This window comes from Rhododendron vialii, chromosome 13a, assembly GCF_030253575.1.
Source record: "Rhododendron vialii isolate Sample 1 chromosome 13a, ASM3025357v1".
In the NCBI taxonomy this organism is placed as follows: Eukaryota; Viridiplantae; Streptophyta; class Magnoliopsida; order Ericales; family Ericaceae; genus Rhododendron; species Rhododendron vialii.
In genome coordinates, this window is record NC_080569.1 from 28,091,876 (window position 1) to 28,113,326 (window position 21,451).

General features: G+C 38.1%; 1 protein-coding gene and 1 pseudogene across 4 annotated transcripts; one reads left to right on the forward strand and one right to left on the reverse strand.

The window, feature by feature from the left end:
- The first annotated feature begins 187 nt into the window (after positions 1 to 187).
- LOC131312326 (senescence-specific cysteine protease SAG39-like) lies at positions 188 to 2,189 on the forward strand (annotated as a pseudogene).
- LOC131312324 (uncharacterized protein YNL011C) lies at positions 1,818 to 20,375 on the reverse strand. 4 transcript variants are annotated; one of them, XM_058340002.1, is made up of 15 exons: positions 20,253 to 20,373; positions 19,802 to 20,021; positions 17,292 to 17,408; positions 16,710 to 16,842; positions 15,683 to 15,779; positions 14,704 to 14,747; positions 11,656 to 11,812; positions 10,104 to 10,175; positions 9,197 to 9,280; positions 7,936 to 8,037; positions 7,416 to 7,463; positions 7,024 to 7,149; positions 4,196 to 4,288; positions 2,530 to 2,725; positions 1,818 to 2,253 (listed from the first exon to the last, which is right to left on the reverse strand). In XM_058340002.1, exons 2-14 carry the CDS (start codon positions 19,977 to 19,979, stop codon positions 2,621 to 2,623), a joined length of 1,356 nt encoding a protein of 451 aa, XP_058195985.1. In that variant the 5' UTR covers positions 19,980 to 20,021; positions 20,253 to 20,373; the 3' UTR covers positions 1,818 to 2,253; positions 2,530 to 2,620. The 4 variants fall into 4 exon arrangements, with proteins under 4 accessions (XP_058195985.1, XP_058195988.1, XP_058195986.1 ...); XM_058340005.1 differs by lacking the exon at positions 7,024 to 7,149 and having other exon boundaries at positions 20,253 to 20,375; XM_058340003.1 differs by lacking the exon at positions 20,253 to 20,373 and having other exon boundaries at positions 19,802 to 20,074.
- Between the last annotated feature and the right edge of the window lie 1,076 nt (positions 20,376 to 21,451).

Below are 21,451 nucleotides of genomic sequence, written 5' to 3' on the forward strand. Positions count from 1 at the left end.
AAAACTACTCCATCTTGCATTTGTTTAATGAAAGAAATAAAGTGACTAAAAACTTATTCAACTTCGGTTTTGATTGGTAAAGTTTGGACAAAACAAATGTGAAGCAAATCGGAGTCCAATAAGGTGGCTCCTTATGAAAGAACAATTGGAGTCTTGCCCCAGAATGAGCCAATCATACTCATCAGAGAGAGAGAGAGAGAGAAGAAAAAAGGAATGACCCACTTGTGTGTTCTAGTATATAATTTAGCACAATGGGGCAACGGATGTGTGGAGACTTGAGAGCAAATATATTGAGCTAAAGGTAGTAATTTTCGGCCATTGCAGTTCCTTCAATATACTAAAAACTTACATTTGGTCATGGAGGTAGGCAATTCGGGTGGCGAACTACGTAAAACTTTAGGTGCAGTTAGTAATTTTCGGGTGTGCTTTTACATTTTGTGGGACCAAAAATCCCAACATAAGCATTTATCGAAATATGGCATCAAAGTGCCAACAACTATTTGTACACTGTTCTCAAGCCACATCGCGTGCAATCCACGACACATCACTAACACAGAGGCACGAACAGTGGATGGCGCGTTACGGGCGTAGTTATCAAGATGCCGTGGAGAAGGAGAAGCGTTACGGAATATTTAAGGCTAATGTTGAGTACATAGACTCATTCAATACTGCGGGGAACAAGCCATACAGACTCAGTGTCAATGAATTTGCGGACTTGACTAATGAAGAGTTCAAGGCATCACATGGTACATACAGGTGCTTCTCTAAGAGAGAGTCATTGCAGGCTACCTCTTTCAGGTACATGAATTTCACTGCGGTGCCTTTGAGCATAGATTGGAGAGAGAAAGTAGCAGTTAGTCCCGTCGGGGACGGAGCATGCGGTAAGTCCCATAAGCTAGATAACGTATTTCGTGACTCCTAGATTCTTTGCTATTCTGTGGAGCTAACATGATGGAAAACAATGCATAGGGGGTTGGACAGTCTCTGCAGTTGATGCTGTGGAAGGGATAACAAAGATCAAAACAGGCAAGTTATTCACCTTGTCAGTGCAGGAGATAGTGGATTGCAATAGGAGCGGGAACCCTAGCTGCGATGATGGTTCCACATATGAAGCCTTTGAATTCATAAAACGACATGGCCTCACTACGGAAGCCAACTATCATTCTGGAGGAAAAGGAACTTGCAACGCCAAGATAGAAGACGAACCAGTGACTAAGATCACCGGCTATGAAAACGTTCCAGCTAACAGTGAGGAGGTGCTTGTGATGGCAGTAGCAAACCAACCAGTTGCAGTCACCGTCGATGCTAGTGGCAGTGACTTCCAGTTCTATTCGAGTGGTGTGTTCACTGGAAAATGTGGCACCAGCTTGGACCATGGCGTTACAGTGGTTGGTTATGGAAACATCAGTGATAATGGGTTGAAGTATTGTTGATAAAGAACTCATGGGGAACCCACTGGGGCGAGGATGGATACATGAGGATGCAGAGAGATATCGATGCTAAGGAAGGTATGTGTGGAATTGCCATGGAAGCTTCCTACCCTACTAAATGATAGCTACAGATATCAACCAATACCTCTTTCAAAAGGAAAAAGAAAAAGATGTCAACCAATACCTATATGTACTCAAGTCTGGTGTTGGTAAAATCATTAATGCTGTAAGGTTCATTTCCCCACTGTTAATGGAATAAAGGGAAATCGTCTTCTTAAAATCCAGCCACCCGAAAATTGCAAGCCCTCCAGCATTTCATGCCATTACAAGTGATCAGTGAGACTAGTAAACTTCAACTATTTATAGGGTTGAAAAGAATCCAAGTACTTGAGGAAAACCATGCTTGCGAAGATATAAATGGTTCTTTCAAATGCTTGCAGAAACAAAATTCCAAGCACAAATTTACAGACCATGTGGTAATCTACCTATCAAACAAGGTTCAAGACTTCCTACAAATCATGCTTTCCCCGTTCGTAATTCTACAGGAGGGAATCCACACCTCTTGTTTTAATGGCTGAAGTAAAAATATACGGAAAAGAATCTACACTAAAATATTGCTGAGTGTTAAAAGCCTCACAATAGAAATTACCCCTCCAATACTTTCTCAAGCAGATGCAGTTCCGGTAGACAGATTTTGCTATGAGTTCCTTTGAGCCATAAATAGCCCACATGTGCATTCCAAACGGTGGGAGACAAACCAACTTGTAGCATGAGATAATATTGCCAGATTTTAACCATCAGTTACAAGTAGATTTGCAGAATCCTGTGGAGAGTAAAACAGTAGATCTATTTAATCGCAGTCAAGTACTCCCTCTGTTCCAAAATGTTTGTCCGGTCTGCAAACAAGGAGTTAAAATTAAAAAAAAATATCAAGAAAAATTCAATTTTCTTTCAACAATTTACTAGATATCAATAAGTTCTTTTAATTTATGGAAAAAAAAATGAGTTTTTTTCTTGAAAAAGATGTATTATTTTCAAGTCCTCATTTTGTGTGGAACAGAGGTAGTATTAATTAACAAAAGAAAGAAGGAAGACCTACTCTAGCCAAGATTTCAGTCAGATCATCCTTGCTTTTCATTTGTGCGATCAAAGAGTGATTAAATGCCGGCAGCAACATTAGTGCTCGTGCATTACAGTGCATCTTCCCAGGATAGCAAATCACCGAGGGCTTGAATTAGTGATTCAGGGTGGAAAATTACACCAACTTTTGGGTCATGAATGGAGTCAACAGTTATCTGCAAGATACAAATCAGGACACTTTGTCTAGCTGTGCACAAAGAAAAAAAATAAAAAATTTCACCAACATCATGCATGATGCTACGTTAAGGAAAATCTTAATTTTACAATGTCCACATACTACTCTACTAAATTAGGCAGATACTTAACGAAAAGGAGGACACCAGTGAGCTACTTCATGATCACCACCCTAAGGAAGTATTTCATCAACATTATGCAACGTTAAGGAAAATGTTTGATTTACAATGTACAGATACTATTCTATTAAATTAGGCAGCTACTTATTGAATAGGAGGACACAGATGAGATACTTCATGACCACCACCTGAAGGCTTTCTACATATGAAATACTCTTCTCCAAGGGCTATATTATTTAGATCTCTAACCATTCTCTTAAAGAAAGTTCATAATCACGGATCTTAATACCGAAAGCACATACTGTTGGCTTTTGCCTCAACGATTGTAGTTTTAATCAAGAGTTAATGAAAAACCGAGGGAAGAAGTTCCTCCAACAGAGGGGTTGAGAAACTGCTGAAAAACACAGGTGGAGTTGGGGCTTCTGCTTTGCCAGTTTCCTTTTCATTCATTACCAAATAGAGTAAGAGACCTATCATCCGTACTAAAATGAAGAGCTAGAACTAGAAGTCTAAGCCATTCACTTCACATGATTTATCTATGAACACACATAAATAAACAGCATAGGAACTACCATGATTAACAAATTAACATGAGATACATTTATTTTATCACTCCATACTCTGTTGGGACACCTGACATTTCCCCAAAGTATTTGAACACGAAGACGTCTGCTACTACTTGATGGCAATGTGCTTTGAGTGGCTATGGTACACGCAATTCGTTGTCATAGCAATGGTTGACTTTTTGTCCCATAAAAGTGAAAGTAGCTTTTCATTCACAAGCTACCCACTATAACTTTCAACAAGACTTAAGAACAAAATTTAAAAAGGGAGAAAACATTGCATTTTAGTCTCATAAAGTACACCTAAGTCGTTCTTGTAACATCATCTACATGAATGATTGAAGTACTTGTTAAAGTGAAAGTAGTAGTTATGGCATTTACACTCCATCTATATGTGTGGCAGATAAATATTTTGAGCTCATACTGTTTAAAGATATTTTCTGCAAGGCACAAAATTTTCAGACTGTTTAAAACTTGTTTCGTTGTATCACACTTTACAGTCAGTTCATACTATATACTTGGTTGTATGGAGTAATGAACACAACTAAAAAAACGTGGATTTTATTTGCCCCTGTTGCGATTGCGATCTCATGCCCTTCTACATTGGGATCAAAAGGCTGAACTATGAAACCCATCGTACACCTCAATTCATACAAGTTTGTATAAAGTAATGTTTCTCTATCAAAAGCTACATTTCTTCACAGCAGGCAAACACATGTTGGTATATTCTCCATCAGATATTCTAAGAGATGGTAAAAAGTATACATACTACGTGAAAGATTCCTTGAGCAGCCAAGCGGTCAACGTCTACTGGAATGCGACCATCTTTGGGGACCAAAAGCGTGTTGATGTATTGACTTGGCTGCATGGGAAAACGACGACAGTATAAATACAAAAGAAGTTTCTACAAATACATAAGTCCCACAAAACGATGACTTTCATAACTTAAATATATGGTGTTTTGTATATAAACAAGTAAAAGAGACTGGTCGTATTATTTCCAAATAAGCCCCATATTTATTGCTGGCCATCCATTTTCAATGTATATGACAATCCATTCTCAATGTATATGACAATCCATTCTAGTTTCATAGAAGTTAGTTTTTGTTCTTTGACACTAATCCAGACAAGTTCAGTATCAAGGTTCAGAAGTTCCCAGGTTGGAGTGAAGACCAGAGTACGGGCAGGAATGTTTCAGAAGCTGATCCAGAGTACATTGGTTGACTGCTCAAGCAAGCAGTTAGCCGCTCGAGCGACCTTTCGACATACTCTATATCTCAGTGTTGTGTCAAGGCACTGCAGACTGAAAAAGCCTAAAAACAAAGAAATCGGTTGGACCACTCAAGCGACCTATGTTTTTTACAAATTGTCCATAACTAGGACGACACACGTTCATAACCTACAATCTAAGCAGCCACAGAATTCTGAAGAGCGAAATACCTCGTGGGATCTATAGATTGAATTGTTGAGAGATTTGATGAGATTTTGAGATCTATGTGCCTAAATAGCTTCTCTCAAGTTTGATTTTTCATAATCAACAACTCAAGAAGCCCTTTGATGCAGTTCAAAGGCATTGGAGGTTGATCTAGGAGGATTCCTGTGAAGAGATCAAAGGTTTGAGGACTCAAATTTAAGAGAAGATAACACTGGAAGCAAGTTCACATGGATTCAATGGAAAGGATCTTAGCCAAGATGGAGAGTTCATATAGTTGGTTGTAGAAGAATTGTCTGTATCCGCTACTCGTTTGTGCCTCCAGTGATTTTTCCTCACTTTGTGGTTTTTCATGAATATCTGTGTTATGCTTGCTTGGTTATTCTTTTCAACTCCGGTCTTGCTTAATCACAAAGATTAGATTAAGTAGTTTTAACTAACCGCTTTAGATATAATTATCTAGCTAATAATGGTCGTTGCGTATCAAAGTAGAAGCAAATCATAAAAGGCGATCTTTCCTGTTTATCGATTGGTATCAGAGCCAGGCTGCTCACATTTTTCAAATGATTTTCAAAATTCGAGTCCCTGATTTGCTATTATGGAGATTGCCCGAAGAAGGAACTTATGTTTCTTGACCACCACTTTAAATGGTTTGGTATGCAAGTATGAGAGCTTATCTCAAAGCCCTTGGCCCCTTGGTGAATGGTTATAGGGAGCCTAAAATGACTGTTGATGGTGTAAGCCAACAAGTAAGTTTTATGCGCCATTGACCGCGCCAACTATGCAGTGAACAGTAGGACCTATGTTTCTAGTTCTACCAAAAAGCTTGCGATTTCAAGTTTTCTGGTGGAAGAAATGGAATATTTTCGTGAAGGGAGTCAAAGCTGCCAGCACATTTCTAAGAGGTGCCTTTAGGATTCCTTTTGCTTTCTTTCTTTTTTTCCCCTTTTCAATAGTGTCCTTGGAAACTCTTCAGCTGAATTTACAAGTATTTCGGTCATTTTTTTAGTTCGAAGTCTTTGTTTTCATTAACTACTAGTCTTGACAATGTAAGTTTCTCCTACCTATGCTTGGAGGGATGTTCCAAGACAAGTCATGTATATCTTTTGATCATCAATGAACTTTGATAGAATGAATTTGGAGTGTAACAGCCTAAGAGGCACGGATATGAGACGATATCAACACGGAAATACGTGATTTCTTTAAAAAGTAAGACACAGACACATTATGGATACGTTGAGTTAAGTAAATACAAATTTATGGTTATGCCTATACATTCACATAAGTTTAATTCCCAAGTTAAAAAATTCATATGATACATTAAGGTATGAAGAATCTACATGGTCACCGACTCACGGGACTCCAGAAATCCATAAAAATAAATAGAAGCATGAGCATAGCTACCAAATGCTACTCATGATAGTGCTTTACTTATTAAATCATATGCTTTATCTCATATGAGTTTACGTAGCATGTAATTTGTACAATGTGATGATATTTTCCAACTTGTATAAGAAAGTTATAATTCAATTTCTAATATTTCACTCATTCACAAGTTTCTAAGGAGTGTCGATCGCGTACTAGATCATTCGTTTCTTAGTCATGGACCCCTAACAAGTGTTGGACACGTTGCAAAAAAAGTGCCAGACATGTGTCGAAATTAAGATTTTTGCATCTTAAATATGGACACAAAAAAGAGTATTGGACACTGTCTGAGAAGTGTCGGTGTCCGACGCTTGTCGGACAGACACGTAACCTTCTCTGAAGTGTCCGTGCTCCCAGGTAACAGCCTTTGGCTTATTGAGGAGGATAGTTTCATCTTGTGTTTTACTGGATTTCCAATAGGGCGAGTTCACTCTGCATCTCTTTCATGGGTTCCATACGAGTGGTGAACTCATCCCTTTTGCTTCGAATATTTTGTTGTTTCTTTTTTCCCTCCTCTGAAAATCCAGTATCAAATTCTTAATATAGATGAGTCAGTAACCAAAGAGCTCAATCAACAAAACCATTGCTAATAAACGCTGCAACTTTACCTGTTTATAAGTTAACAAGTAAACTTCAACGAAAGTACAAAAACAAATGCAAGTTGCCTTTGTTTCCACATCATCAACTTAATTGTACCTGACACAAAAAGGGTTATTAACTACGTCAATCTAACTATTTACCTGGTTTTTAAGACAATTATGAGGCCCTCCATAAGTACGATTTAAAGCATCTGTAATAGCAGTTACAAAGCAAGAAGCAGAAAAGCCACAGGTCTCTCTGTCATCCGTACCATTCAACAGAAGTACCTACAATTGAAGTAAATTCATAAAGAGAACACCACAACGTCGACAAGCCAGCATTTTTACAGCCATTTCAGGTGTTTGTAGCTACAACCTTGTGAAATAATTAGTGCTGTCCAAGTATCAAAGTAAGGGCCTCAAAATTGTCAGAAAAATCAATCATGAAGGAGTTAGCTTCTTCATGTTCAAGAACTAATAGATAAGTCTACAGCAAATCAAACAGATCTTTTCCACTAAAACAGCACATACCTAAAAACATGGTAGAAGATTACCTTTGGGCAAGACCGTGACGAGATACTCTCCCCCATGCCAAGTAAAACCTAAGCATTGAGCATAGTTTAAAAGGATAAAATAAAGTACCGTTAAGAGTTTTTCTGGGTTTCTCATAAGGATTTTGATATTCGCGCTCCACTTTGTTCATGAAGTTACTAGTAACTTCACGTTAAAAGTGGAGCGCCATCAGTAAAAAGTGGAGCGCAAAAATCAATTTCCTTCTCATAAATAACAAACCAGTAATTATAAACTGTTTGGTAGCAAGCAGAAAACAAAAGATAGAGGACAATAACCATTAAGGGATCAAAATAAGGCAGGAAAATGAGATCCATGATCATGGTTATTTTCAAATTTTAGGTTCTTAAATCAGATCAGTTATGCCAAACAAAATCAGTGGCAATATAATATGAACCCAGAAAAAATAGGGAAATCCCTCTTTTATTAAGGACTCCCAAGCATTTTTGCCGGGCATACTGAGTTGATAAATTGGTAAAGGAACTATTAGGTTCGTAGTGTTACCAGCGATGGGCAGATTGAAGTAAAAAGGGACCCCATTGCATAAATGACGCTGTCAACAGTGCTCAACTGGTCCAGGACAGTGGGGTTTACACTGGGAAAAACCTATTCAACAGAAGCCACAGAGGTTATTTAGAACAGCAGATAAAAGGAATCACAGATGTACTAACACGTAATTTTATATCCATGCATTAGCAGAATATGCCAACTAAATAGCATGGTAAGGAACAGTGCAGTAGCATAGCACTATAGCTTTTACCCGCGGGGAATAAAAGTCTTAATTTCTGAACATGAACTCCAAAGAAAATAAGGAGTACGTAAAGTATGTCCAACAAAAAGCTGACAAACGTGAAACAAAGGACAACCATCTTTAAGGAAAAATTTACCACGCCACTAGCCATTGTTGGTTCGTCAAACTCCAGTTGCCTGGACTGAGGCCATCATAACAAATACAGGAGTCTTTTTGCTCACTATATACATCAGAACTAGAGGAATGGGAGTATGAGTTGCCTTATCTTGCTGGTTGCAGTGGACTTGTGTTTGCAGCGGACTTGTGTTTGTCACACTAGTGATTGATAGAAATGTATGTCGAAATTCATTCACACATATGTACATATTTTATTGGCAACTCTGTGTATCAAGATTTAATAAAAACGAAAAGCACAAAGTAAAAATAAATTTCAATGGTAAATGAAAACCATCACAGTGAGAGATATTTCATTGCTTATTATTTGAAAGAAAAGGTTAAGCATTATGGGCTGTAAAATTATGACATACTTTGTCAGAGAAAGGGGAAAAAGATGATAACTTTGAACTTTAACATCTAACTTTCATGGAACTCATATCCAATATAAAAGTGGAGACTTGGAGCTGATAAATACCGATCATGTTATTGATATGCCAATCATCCAAAAGGAAATGCAACAATAATATCATTTGCAAGTCATAGGGCATCTGAATGGCACCAAACTAAAATTTTGCAAAACTTGTCTTTGCTTTTTAGTTCTCAATTGCAAGACTGCGAAATTGACAATAGTGGCTTCAAAAACATGGGCGTTTGTAGCAGAATACTGACTGAGACATGTATACAAGTGTATTTCTTGTTTGACAAGCGGTAGTACCCATGCACTTGCATGTTGTACTGTTGATGGTACACCCAACAAGCATGTGATGTACAATTCACGTCACGATAGGATGATAATACCGATACAAAACGTCTGTTCTATAAATGGTACAGCCAACAAGCACGTGATGTACTATTCACCTCGTGCAATAGATTGCTGCCCTCGCTTGACATGTAGAACACCCGCTTTATTCTTGAAGGAAGTGCTGGAGTTGAAGAGCTTACCTACAGATGAAAGTCAGTAGTTAAATTAATAAGAAAAGTGGAATACAGATATGCTGAAAATTGAAACAGTGAAAAGAAAAAAAAAATTCCAACCAATGAGGTCTGTATACATCCCTTGGTTTCAAATTACTCAACAAGTGATAATTCTGGGGAATATCATATGATCCAGCTTACCATGGCTGAAGTTTATAGAGGAAGAATTTGGATTTCAGCCCTTACTTCCAAATTACTCAATAAGTTATTCTAACTTCTTAAGGCATAGAAAACCGATTCCAATGAATTTAATCGCTGCCATACAATCCATCATGATTACTGGCATGCACCACCACAACAAGAGGAACTAAGATTAGTCAACTCTTGAAGACTTTCACAACCAAAATAGCCCTTGCTATATTACGGTGTTTCTAAAGTCTTCAAAAGCAATTGCCTAGGGAGTGCTTTTCATTCTTTGATCCCTGCAACGACAATTTATGCCAGCTCAGTAGTTGTACTGTTGCAGGAAGTCATGTAATTGAATTTTTTATGAGGCATTTTACAGGTGTACCGCCCGTAGTAAGAATGAGTTAGCAGCAGGAGCTTGATTTGGATCTATCATCATTATATTCCCACATCCAACCCTCTAACTAGCGCCCACACCAACGTATATATGGATGCATCCAGTATGAGTATGCAGCAAGGTGAGCTTAATTTCTCATCCGCAAGTATTCTTAGCTATAATGTTTCTACAATTTTGCAATCTACCAAGAAATGTGAGCTCGCAACATAATGGTATTAGCATGAAAAAAATGGTGCACACTACATCATCATGTGATAATAGAGGTACCTTATTTATAGGTTCCATGGATCCGTTGGATGGATGAGATATTTCATTCTGACCTCGTATGACGGTACCATCCTGTAGATAGTTACACCAAAGAAAATGTCAATTGTAAAGAGAATGTGAATTGTAAAGATAACTAAGTAAAACTCCCACTCAAACTAGCCAAGGATAGGTCAAAACTATATAGGACAGGCTTGTAGCTAATGTAGATAGTTTCTGTCCATATTGAACACGTTAGCTGCAGCATTCAGACATTTTATTGGGGGAGGGAAAAAAAAGAAGAAGAAGGTAGTATTGTTTATAACTTTACAGTCTTTACTTCATAGTTCATAGCATATATAGAAGAAAAACTTAGCAAGAATGAAAAAAAAAAAAGATAAGAGGAAAGGATCCAAACGTGCACCATTATCTGTTAAGACTCAAGCAAAACACAAACATACACGTGAAAAACCTCTTTATCATTTTGTTTTCTCATAAGCTAGCAGCATTTACATAATGTCTCGTCCTAAATTAAATACTGAACTCGGGACTTCCGCTCATGCCAAGTTGAGCTGATATAGCATATCTACCACTTTTTCATTTGCGGTTTCCCTTCTTTCATGACCTCTCACTGTCCCATCATGTATGCTACCCCTTCTCTCTCCCCCAAACCTCCCCTCCTAAAAAAAAATCAAAAGAACTCTTGTCACATGTATGCTGTCCTCTTTTTGCAGGTGGCACCATGGCTTGCATTTCATTCAATTCTTTCCAACAAACTTAGAAAGCATATTTTATAATTTCAGGAAAATATGAATAAAGATCTAAGACAACTAGTAAACACCTTTTAAGCTGCCAAAAAGGAATTATATCGAAACATATTTAATTATCCAGTGTGTCCCAGTATCCTAGAAATGAAAATTCGAGGAACCTGATAATTAGACACAATCCCGCACCGATATTCATGCCCGAGTCCACGTAACAAAATATCCCATTAAGGTTGTAGGCTTCCACTAAAAATCGAAATGGCACGCATGTTAATATCGTATTTGATGACTCACATTTTGGGACATGGTTAAATTTGTAAAAACATGCATATCATATCACAATTCACTGCAATCAAATGCCTCTTCTATATTTCTATTGCATGAGGTGAAGTAGCTCAATTGCAAAAATCTCCTTCGACCTAAATGTACTTTTGGACGAGAATAAAGAAATACGGTTGGTTGTGAATCTTACGACCGATTTTATGTTTACATTTTCATGACTATTAAAGATTCAATACCTTCAAAGTTTTTGGTTGAAAATCATGTCAGTTCCCCAAGGCTGGTAAGCCTTTCTGAGCCAAACACATGCGGCTCAGTCACAGGCAACCTCAAAATCCAATTCAAGCTCCTTTATTTGGGTGATTATGAGGTCAGGGGAACTCTTACCAAGTCAAGCTCAAACTACTTGTTTTAAATCCCGAACCAAGGTCTCAAATAAGAACCTCTATATCAGGCTGTAAGCCATACATTATGAGAGGAAATATGCACATATCTCTAAGATTAAGATCCAGAAAAAAAGTGGATAATCGTACCCACAATTCACAGCCCAGCGTAAGCCTGTCATTGGTGGATATCACCGGGAGGACCACACTTTCAGCAGGAATATCTGAAACGCGTGAAAACAAAAATATTGCAGCATCTAAAGACTGAAAGAATATGCGTGCTCCTGCAAAGAAAAAATTTCCAATGCTGCAAATGTATAGGTGTTAGTTTACGGCAACCACAACATCCCAGTCAACTTGACAATGAAATATTCTTATCATAAATAGGAGCCATAACTAACAAGGACACTAAACAACAGCAGAAAACAATTAACAAGAAAAGAAAACAAATACATACACCCAGAACCTCTTTTGAGTCAAACTCAGTAAAGGTTCGAATGAAAGATGACAAGGCACCAGCAGAAAATAACATAACTACTCACCATATAAATACCAATAGCTTATCTACAGAAGATCAGTTGACATTGTAAAAGCAAAACACTATAAAGGATGGTGGAATAGCTGATTGAAAGCATTCAAAAAAGGACCAAGGAAAGCCTATATAGGTAAGCATCGCAGGGCATGGTATATTAACGACAATTGTAGCTCTAGCAGCAACATGAGTAAGAGTACAAGATTTTTAGGTACGACGAACACACCAGGAATCAACTGAAATCAGAAATATCAAAGGCTGTAAATCGTATATAGCTATTGCTAAAGCATCCAACTCAAAACAATTGGCAGTGAAAAGAGAGGCCTCCAAGGTCCATATACTAGTTTAGGAAGTGATAGTTAGCCAATGCATAACAAGCTCTAACATTTCCCCGCATGTGCATCCCCTTCCTCGGACGTAGAGAGCTAAACAAAGGATCTATAACATAGGAATCATAATGAGATCAGGTGCACTTAAGGGACAAACAGCGGGGTCATCAATCAAGAGAGTCTTGTCCAAAAGCCTAGATCTGATACCATGTTAAAGCATCCTACTCAAAACCAAAGGCAATGAATGGGAGGTCGCCCATATACTACTTTTTGAGGTAATAATTGACCAATGTGGGACAAGCTCTGACGGTTATTAAGGAACCTCTATGCTGGTGTTTATTGCTTAATATTTTTACTTTCAGCTGAACTTATAAGAGTTATTTATGAGAATGCATTAATTGGCATTGGTTTGGGGATCATTAAAATGTAACCAGCGAGCATTTTGGCAATGTCTCATGGTGACCACGGTGAGAGCCTAAAATTCTTTCCACCACTATTTAAAATTTCCCCATCTTCCATAAGTAAAAACTAAAACCCATCTTTGACTTTCTTATAAAAAGCTTTTGTAAGTTTCAGTTGGACCTGACATTACCTTTAGGTCATACCAAATTACAACCACCTTTCTGAAATGCATGCTTCAAAGAAAAAAGAAACCGAGGTCATATATCAGTGTGATGCCATGATGTGGTAGCCACAGCCTGGTAGGACAAGTCCTGCTCACCTAGGAAACCCTGAGGCTATATTTGGATAAGTTCAACAGTTTAATGTTTTTCTAGAAATTCTTCAAACAATCCCCAGAATCACGTTTGCTTCCTGCCGTATTAACGGAATTCAGGAACAATACTAGAAATTCTGGAAACGGGAGTTCACTGGGGTTGTGAGCCGAGTAACATCGATTGGTTAAAACTTAAGAGAGAGAAAATCCCCAAAAGGAATACAAAAAAACTAAGCTCTAATATATTTTATTCAAGATGATAAAAACTAGCAACATAAGAGACCTTTTCACTATTTATAGACTCAGGGACCCTACTAACACTAGAGGACGGCAGGATGCTATAATGACACAAAAACCCTCAATTTTATTGCATCACAAAAGTACATCAAAACTCGCCCTTCCCTTTAGACACCTATAAGTATTCTTACATCTTGCGATCCCCAACCTCCCATCTATTCCTCCCTACAAAAACAATTAAAAGCAGTTTTATCAACTTTCTTACGGTTCTTATGGGGGCATATTCCAGTGACATATTGCAGAACTTTTTGATTCCATCAAGTATAAACCCCAACTGGAAGACATGGTCTCTTTGCACCACAGAAAATCCCACTCCGTTCAGCCTCCCATAACCACCAAATAATGCAACAAGCGACCATACGTCGTACAGTAAGCAACTATCAGGAGTTTACTACTTTGATTTAAAGACAATTATATCAACTTCCTTAGACGTGCTTATTAATAATAAATCAACTTTTTATTTTCCAATACAGAAATTATTGTACAAAATTTTAAAATAACACCTCAAAGATAGAATTCCTCCATGAAGCACCAACACACCTATCTAGTATTCCTCCATGAAGCACCAACACACCTATCTAGTTGCTTATCAGTGTTGGACTTGTCAGAGACAGATATGGGACACCACATGGTGTATCCAATTACTTGGACAGTTTTTTAAGCAGGAGACACATCAGGGACACATGTCTCTCAAGTTACATGGCATGGGATAATGTAAGGACCATCTTAGAAAAATAACACTTTATTTCATAACCTAGAGTATAAAATTCAAAACACAAAGGGTAAAAATTTGCAAATAAAAGTAGTGTTAAGAGTGTTAATTGACCCTGACAAAAATATTAATGATATATATAGAGTGTGAGTACAAGACACACAAGACTAAGTTACCCTCACTCACAAACTCAAAAGTATATAATCTTCTAATAGCCTTCGTCTTAGACTCTTAATTACAATTTTCAAATAGTAAAAGGTAAGAATTGCAAATTATAATATCAGTTTTGGGTATATTTAGTACTGTATTTGTTGAATACATATGAATAACTAAATATACACACATATATATAGATCTTTTTCCGATGGTGTCCCTCACCATGTCTGTGTCCACATTTTTTTAGAATTATTGTCTCATGTGAACATATCCACCCCGAATCCATGCTTCAAAGTCAGTTTCCTATGGAAAACTTATACTAATCTAAATTAGGCAATGGGAACAATACTTCTACTCATAACTGAAAAGTAGTTAAACATAATTCCTAGAAGTTGTAAAAATTGGTTCAAGTGCAGCAAATGGAATCTCATAATCAAACAGAGAAGGAAATAAGTACCTTCCATTGCTGAAACAAAATGATTCATTGGAACGACGAAGGATCTGCACACAGAAATTTTGATGGCTTCCCATGTCATGCACTTATCCAACTGGTTCAGAAGAGCTAATAACAAGAGTAACAGGATGGAAGTACAGATGAAAAAAGCAGAATTAAAAAAGGAGTGAAGAAGTCACGCTCTTATTACCCTAAGATAGAAGAGAGGAAGAAAAGAGAATCACATTGCAACCATAATAGCAGCTAAAGCTTCAGAAGGGTGTAGTACAACAGTCCTAAAATTACAACAGGGGTATCAGAAGGACAAAGAATCCCAAGCCATTTAACACTACAACTACGAATCACAAGACAAGAACTAAACTACTAAAATCGCAAGAAAAAATGCATCCACAAGAAATCAGGCAGCCAAGATTTGGGACTTATAGAAGATAGCGAGAAGAATCTACACACAAAGTCCAACCAAACATCAGAAGGCCCTTCAGTTAGATTCCGAAACTAAAATTTGGAAGTGTGCTTGGCAAAGGCAGCCTACCCAAACACCGTAGTATGTCCAGATGATGAGATGAAGAAACAGAATATTGGCACGCTAGGTCAATGTATAGGTTAGATTTTAAATGTTTGGATAATGAGGTGCAAAGCAAGTATTTTACAGGATGTCTGGAACCTTCTAGAAATAAATAAAGGGCAAAGTACATTTTGACCTCTTATTAATTTTGCTGAAGCCATCCATATTCTCACTTTAGTTGAAAGTTCAGGGGGTTGAGAATAGTGTGCTGCAACATTTACTTTTAGTACATTATGAATTGAAAAGACAAACTATCAAGGGACTGGTGTAAGAAGTAATTTCCAGGACTTCAGAGGATAATCTAACTTAATTCAAACCTCACAGGAGGTTAGTATGAGTTACTAAATGAGAAAACATTAAATAAAATGACAAGATATGATGCATCCAAATAGTTAACAATTGGTGATACCAGCAAACCTGATTCTGAAAGTAAGCCAAAAAGGCTCGAATAGTTTCCCTGTAGGGTTTCGAAACACCGTTCCACAGAAAATGTTCGCCTTCCACTATAGCATACCTGTGGAAAAGAATTTTAATGACTGTCTACCTTGAGCTAAAATAGTTTGACAAATCATGTCTTGGTTGAAAAACGTTACACCTTGGCCCATTATTTCCATTATTTAAAATGAGGTGCAATCGTCTTAAACCCCTTTGTCCATTTCTTTAGCAGTAGAATACAACAAAACATACAACCACTAGCTGTTAATAGTCAAAGCAGAAAGGAAACCATATAGCTGCTATATTTTTTACATCCAAATGTAAAACTCTTTACTCATTGACGATAAGTACCATACTCCATTAGTCATGAAATGGGGAAAATATGGATAATAGTAAGCCTAGAAGTATGTCACCATCAAAATCACATTCGCAGCTACATACTTTAGTATGCACATGTAATACTTAAGAATCTCAGATACAGCTACGCTGAATAAATAGGACATACAAGTACTTGCTTTGCTCTTTTCTCCAAACAAGGAGACTATAACTTCATATAGGGGCATGGATAGTGACAAATGACAGTGATTCTGAATCTGCTGGCAAAAACACGAGATATTTTAGGTACATACATAGAGAGAGAGAGAGAGAGAGAGAGAGAGAGAGAGAGACAGACAGACAGATTTGGTTCAATCTCTATATTCTAATGACTACCGAAATCATGTAGAGAAACAGAGGCTAAGGAAATTGCTCTATGCTAAGAGATGATGTCAATCAACCTTAGCAGGATATTTATCTTTAATACGTCGGAAGATAATATGTGAACTATGGTAAAACTAGGCACGATGAGTAAGCACAACTGGATTTTGCTTCAGACATTCCAAAACCAGAAGCATGGTGACAGTCCATATGATACCAGTGCTGTATCCAAAACAATATACCACATATTATAGAAAATGATGCCGGAAACGGGTCATCTAAAAGAAGATCTAAGCAAGAGATGTGATCCTACCATTCTGATTTGGCTTCTTGTGCATCAAGAGGTAAGCGATGACCAAGCAACCTTCGCACAGCAAGCGCCTCAGCTGTGCTCTGGTCAGACAATCTCAAACATCTTGACCTTATGTCTCCAACAGCCGGACCACCTGAAACATACCCATCCAGTTATCTCCCGACATCCTGGCTAAACAGATACTTAATGTATGTCAATTTTAGAACACAGAGCATATTAATGCAACTAAAATGGGGTTCATATATTCATACATGGAGACAACTCTAACGTGGTTTCCGAACTTTTGAGATAAGAAATCCTGCACTGTGCTATCAAGCTGAACAAATCATACTTAAACTCATTGTCTCAGCATAATAATCACAAAGTAAATACAAAGCAAACACCCTCTCCAAGTGCGGTAAACTAAACATACTGCTATCAGAATGTTGTGATACTAAAGAAACCTCAACTGCTAGGTCCAGTTTTCATCTAGCACTTCCCATATGCTCTATTGCTACTGGATGGTATCCGTTTGAATGTCGGGGCCACCACAATATGGACAAACAGAAAACAACACGAGGCCATGTACTTGTGGAAACTTACCAAGCACACGAACAATCTCAGCAGTGCTTCCTCCATCATCAGAAACAGGGAGAACATGTGCAACCCGAGTAGTTAACTTTTTGAGCTCTTCAACAACACCATTAAAGGCAGTTCCGCCTGTTGCACTATCCAACTACTGGATAAATCTCAAAGCATCATAGATCTTCACAAAAAAGCAACAGGAAAAAGAATGCAACGAACTTAACACCATAACCAAAAAGCACTAAAACCATAAACCCAACGTTCAAAAGTTCTTGTTTTTACCAACAAACGAATAGAAAAATTGATGAAATCAGGGACTTGTTATGGCTATGTGAAGTTAGAGCTATGCTAGTTTGGAAGTGGAGAACAATCAACAGTATCACCAACTCACCTAGCCACCTTCCTCTTCCCATATTCAAATAGATGAAGCTAATGAGTGCAAAAGATTTCCTGGGTTCAGCAAGGTCTGTCAAATTTTTATTTGTTGATTATCCAGGCCTTCACAATAGAGATGAAATGTTTCATATTGTACCGGGGAACCTACTCATAGGGAAGGAAGGGAGGGGGCAGTGTGTTGGTTAGGTAGGACCGTAGGGGGAAAAAGAGAGAATATTTGGACTTTGGAGCACCAGAGAATCCCACTTTTTTCCCCAAATCAACCGCAGACACTACAGATCGGTAACATACACTTGAGTGAGCGAGAGAGAGAGAGAGAGAGAGAGAGAGAGAGAGAGAGCAGCCTCATCTGCCTATTAAGTTACCAATTGTCCCAAAAGCTTACGCTGTTAAGAAATGGGCCCATCAATGTATATCAAGCTATCTAACACCCTCCCTCACGTGCAACCTTATCTTGCACGTGGAGATGCAAACATCCATACCAATTGTGATAGAATGCAAGAGGGGGGGATAATGGAAACTAGGAACAAATGCAAATAAACAGACTTGAAACCAAAATCTCTCCCAACCTGAGCTTTGATACCTTGTTAAGTTACCAATTGTACTCACAAGCTTAATTTGTTAGGAAATAGCCCTACTATGTATATCAAGCTATCTAACACTGCCAACAGGGGAACTGGGGCTTCCTCTACAAGCACCATATAATCAGAGATTCCTAGTTACCAAGCCCGAGTCTGAAGTCAGATGATTGGTTCAAGAAAAAACCCTCAAGTCCTCAACGTTTTGTCAAATTATCAAATATGAAGGGTAGTAAAATCAGACAACAGAAATTTGTGATGGTCTTCATTAATAGAGGACCTATGAACGAATGAAAACTATACAACTTTTTATCAATTAAAATAACCCGGAGAGTTTCAATCTTGACAAATAAAGTGCTTCTTGAACTTCAAAAAACAAAATATAGACTGTGGAAACTCTATATCCAACCCAGAAGCTTAAGCTATGAGGTGAGAGGTCCCAACATCATATTAAGTGATCACCATTCCTTTCCCAAGTAATGCGGGATTGTATTCCTTAACATACACCACTAAATCTGAAGTAAGTTGCCATAGTAAGAAATGGTTGTTTCGATGACTACGCAAAATTTTCTCACAATGATCTTTGGTACAAAACTCGTCACCGTAGTTGTTCTAACTTCTAAGAATCTTACACCCATTAAATAACTTAATGGAGATTCAAATTCAAATAAAGATGGATTATGAAGCACCAACACAACTAGAAATTGTCGTATTCATGTTGGACACTCTAGGGATACACCTCACATGGGGACAGGTATGGGACATGCCAAGTGGCGTGTCCATTAAATTACAATACTTTTATGTGGGACCCACCGGGGACAAGCTGAGAGACACACTGAGGACACGGCAAGGTGATTTTTATATAACTTTTGTTGGAGTTTGTACCACATCGGTTAATTATCTCCTCCAAAAACTAGTATATGAGCATGGGTAGCCTCTCCCCCCGTTACCAAATAGTTTTGAGTTGGATGCTTTAACTTTAAAAGCTTTTTCAGGGTACAATACTTATAACTTCAAAAGTACCGGGTCAAAATAATGTAAAGCACATGCATGTTCATAAGCATACACCATTGGTCCATAATGCATCCGATAGGAATCCTAACCTAGATGTTTTAGTGGTTACAGTGTCTGTTTGCATAAAAAACACAACTTATTTTAATAAGAATTGATGTATCCATGTCGTGTCCGTGTCCCTATTTTTTAAGAATTTTCTTGTCCCGTATGCATATCCGTGTCTCAGGCCGTGTCCGTGTCCATATCCATGCTACATAGCAGATGGATGTCTCTCAAAAGTCACCCTCTAGGCAATTCCCCACATCAGAGCATATCCAAGCTCACATTAGGCTAATTAATCTATACTTCAGCAATGATGTTTTCAATTTCGTTTTGGTTTTTCCCAACAGTAAATGGCTTTTTCAATTACATTTTGGTTTTTCACTCTCTGACCTGCAAAACAACATGAATCTTGCTGACCCAGAAAAAAAAAAAAAAACGAATCTTGCACACAAAAAACTTCATTTAGAAATGTAGAGATATAGAGAGAAGAGAAGAGACCTGAGAAGACGAGCAAGGATGGTTGACTTGGGTTAGGGTTTGAGGAGGAGCAGTGGCAGGGGTGAAGCGAGGGCCGGGAGGAAGCCATGGGGAGGGATCGGAAAGGAGAGAGAGAGCTGTTGACAAATGGAAGCTGGAGGGACTTCCAAAGCGGGGGACCCAAACAACTGTCCGCCATATTCCCGCTAACGAATCTTTCAATCACTGTTCAAAAAAAAATCTTTCAATCAAATACGTATGGTATGGATGAATGAATCAAATTACAGACACCCCTCTCTCTTTCTTCATACTCTTTTTTTTTTATAAATTTAATGGATCAACAGCTCTACAGTCAAGCCATTATATAGACCAGATCCGACTGCGTAACCCAAACATCCGGACGGAACTAGCGCAGCCACACCACTCACGGGTCCCACTTATTGCAGGATACTCACTCGGTGAAAAATTAAACCTTTGAGAAGTACTCTCAAAACTTGGGCATCTGCAGAACCACCACTGGGTATGTCTCCTTCTTCATACTTGCTCAAAGTACATCACTAAAATCAACTGTCCAACTCGTTTGGTTTGAGAACCACTTGGTGAATTTGGTTGCTCATGTTCCTCCCCAGAAGTGACCAGGGTTTGAGTCTCATAATGGGTGGGCATTTGGGGCCATGGTTATGAATAGGTTCTGAATCTCTTATGCTAACTCCAACATCCTCCACTAACCCCACCACTATCCCGCTGATATATACCCCACAACTACCCCGCTGATATATACCCAACCACTACCCCGCTGATATATACAATGTTGATAAAAAAAAAACTCGTTCGTTTTGTTACTGGTTTGATTGAAACACGTTATTGAAACACGTTTGAAATCGCTGTCTTGGTAACAAACCAAATCCGAACAACATATTTTTAAAAGTCGTTAAATTTTCAAACCAAATTTAAAGAATCAATCAACTGTTCAACTTGTTCGGTTGGTTTTATCAGCCTTACTGTTTTGTAGTAGTACCAAAAGTATCAAGTTTTCCACTCCATGTTGCCAAACTGGGTTAGCTTAGTTAGACATTCTTAAAAACTTTCACGGGGAAGGGCAGGGAGTCGATTATTGTCAAAAGAAAAAAATGGTAATTTCTTCCCTTGAAGCCTTCAGTTGGGCTTAGTATAATTGTATGCTTATATCCCGTTTAATGTAATTCGGACACTTGTATTCTTCTTGTAATAATTAAATAAAACACCTAACAAATAAGACAATGTGCACAATGCCTTGATCTCTAACAAAGCCAATCGAAAAGATTTATTGTCTTCACTCAATTCAAATTACATCCCAACAGGGGATGGCAATCTTCTCCACCCCACCCCAACCATCTTCTCCGCCCCACCCCAACCTCGCTCTGATTAGGGTGATTTCTCTACTTGTTTTTTCTTTCGTTGCATGTGGGCCAAAAATGGGAAAGAAATTAGCATTTTCTTTTGGTTTATGTTTTAGTATTCCGTACTCCCATATTGTCACCCGCCCCGTACCCACATTGATTACAGTTGAGATGAATTAATAGTTTACTCCCGATCAAATACTCTTCTGTCCCAAATTATTAGTCCCTTTTATGAGTACGTGCCACGTTAAATATCATGTACAACTAATGAGAGGTCTACAGATAGGAAAGT

Excerpts from the sequence above, each read along its gene's own strand:
- LOC131312324 (XM_058340002.1), bottom strand. The coding sequence starts at position 19,979 with ATGGCGGACAGTTGTTTGGGTCCCCCGCTTTGGAAGTCCCTCCAGCTT. Across the intron at positions 15,780-16,709 it reads CAAGAAGCCAAATCAGAATG|GTATGCTATAGTGGAAGGCG; the intron begins GTAGGATCACAT and ends TCTTTTCCACAG. Across the intron at positions 2,726-4,195 it reads CTCAAGGAATCTTTCACGTA|ATAACTGTTGACTCCATTCA; the intron begins GTATGTATACTT and ends TGTATCTTGCAG.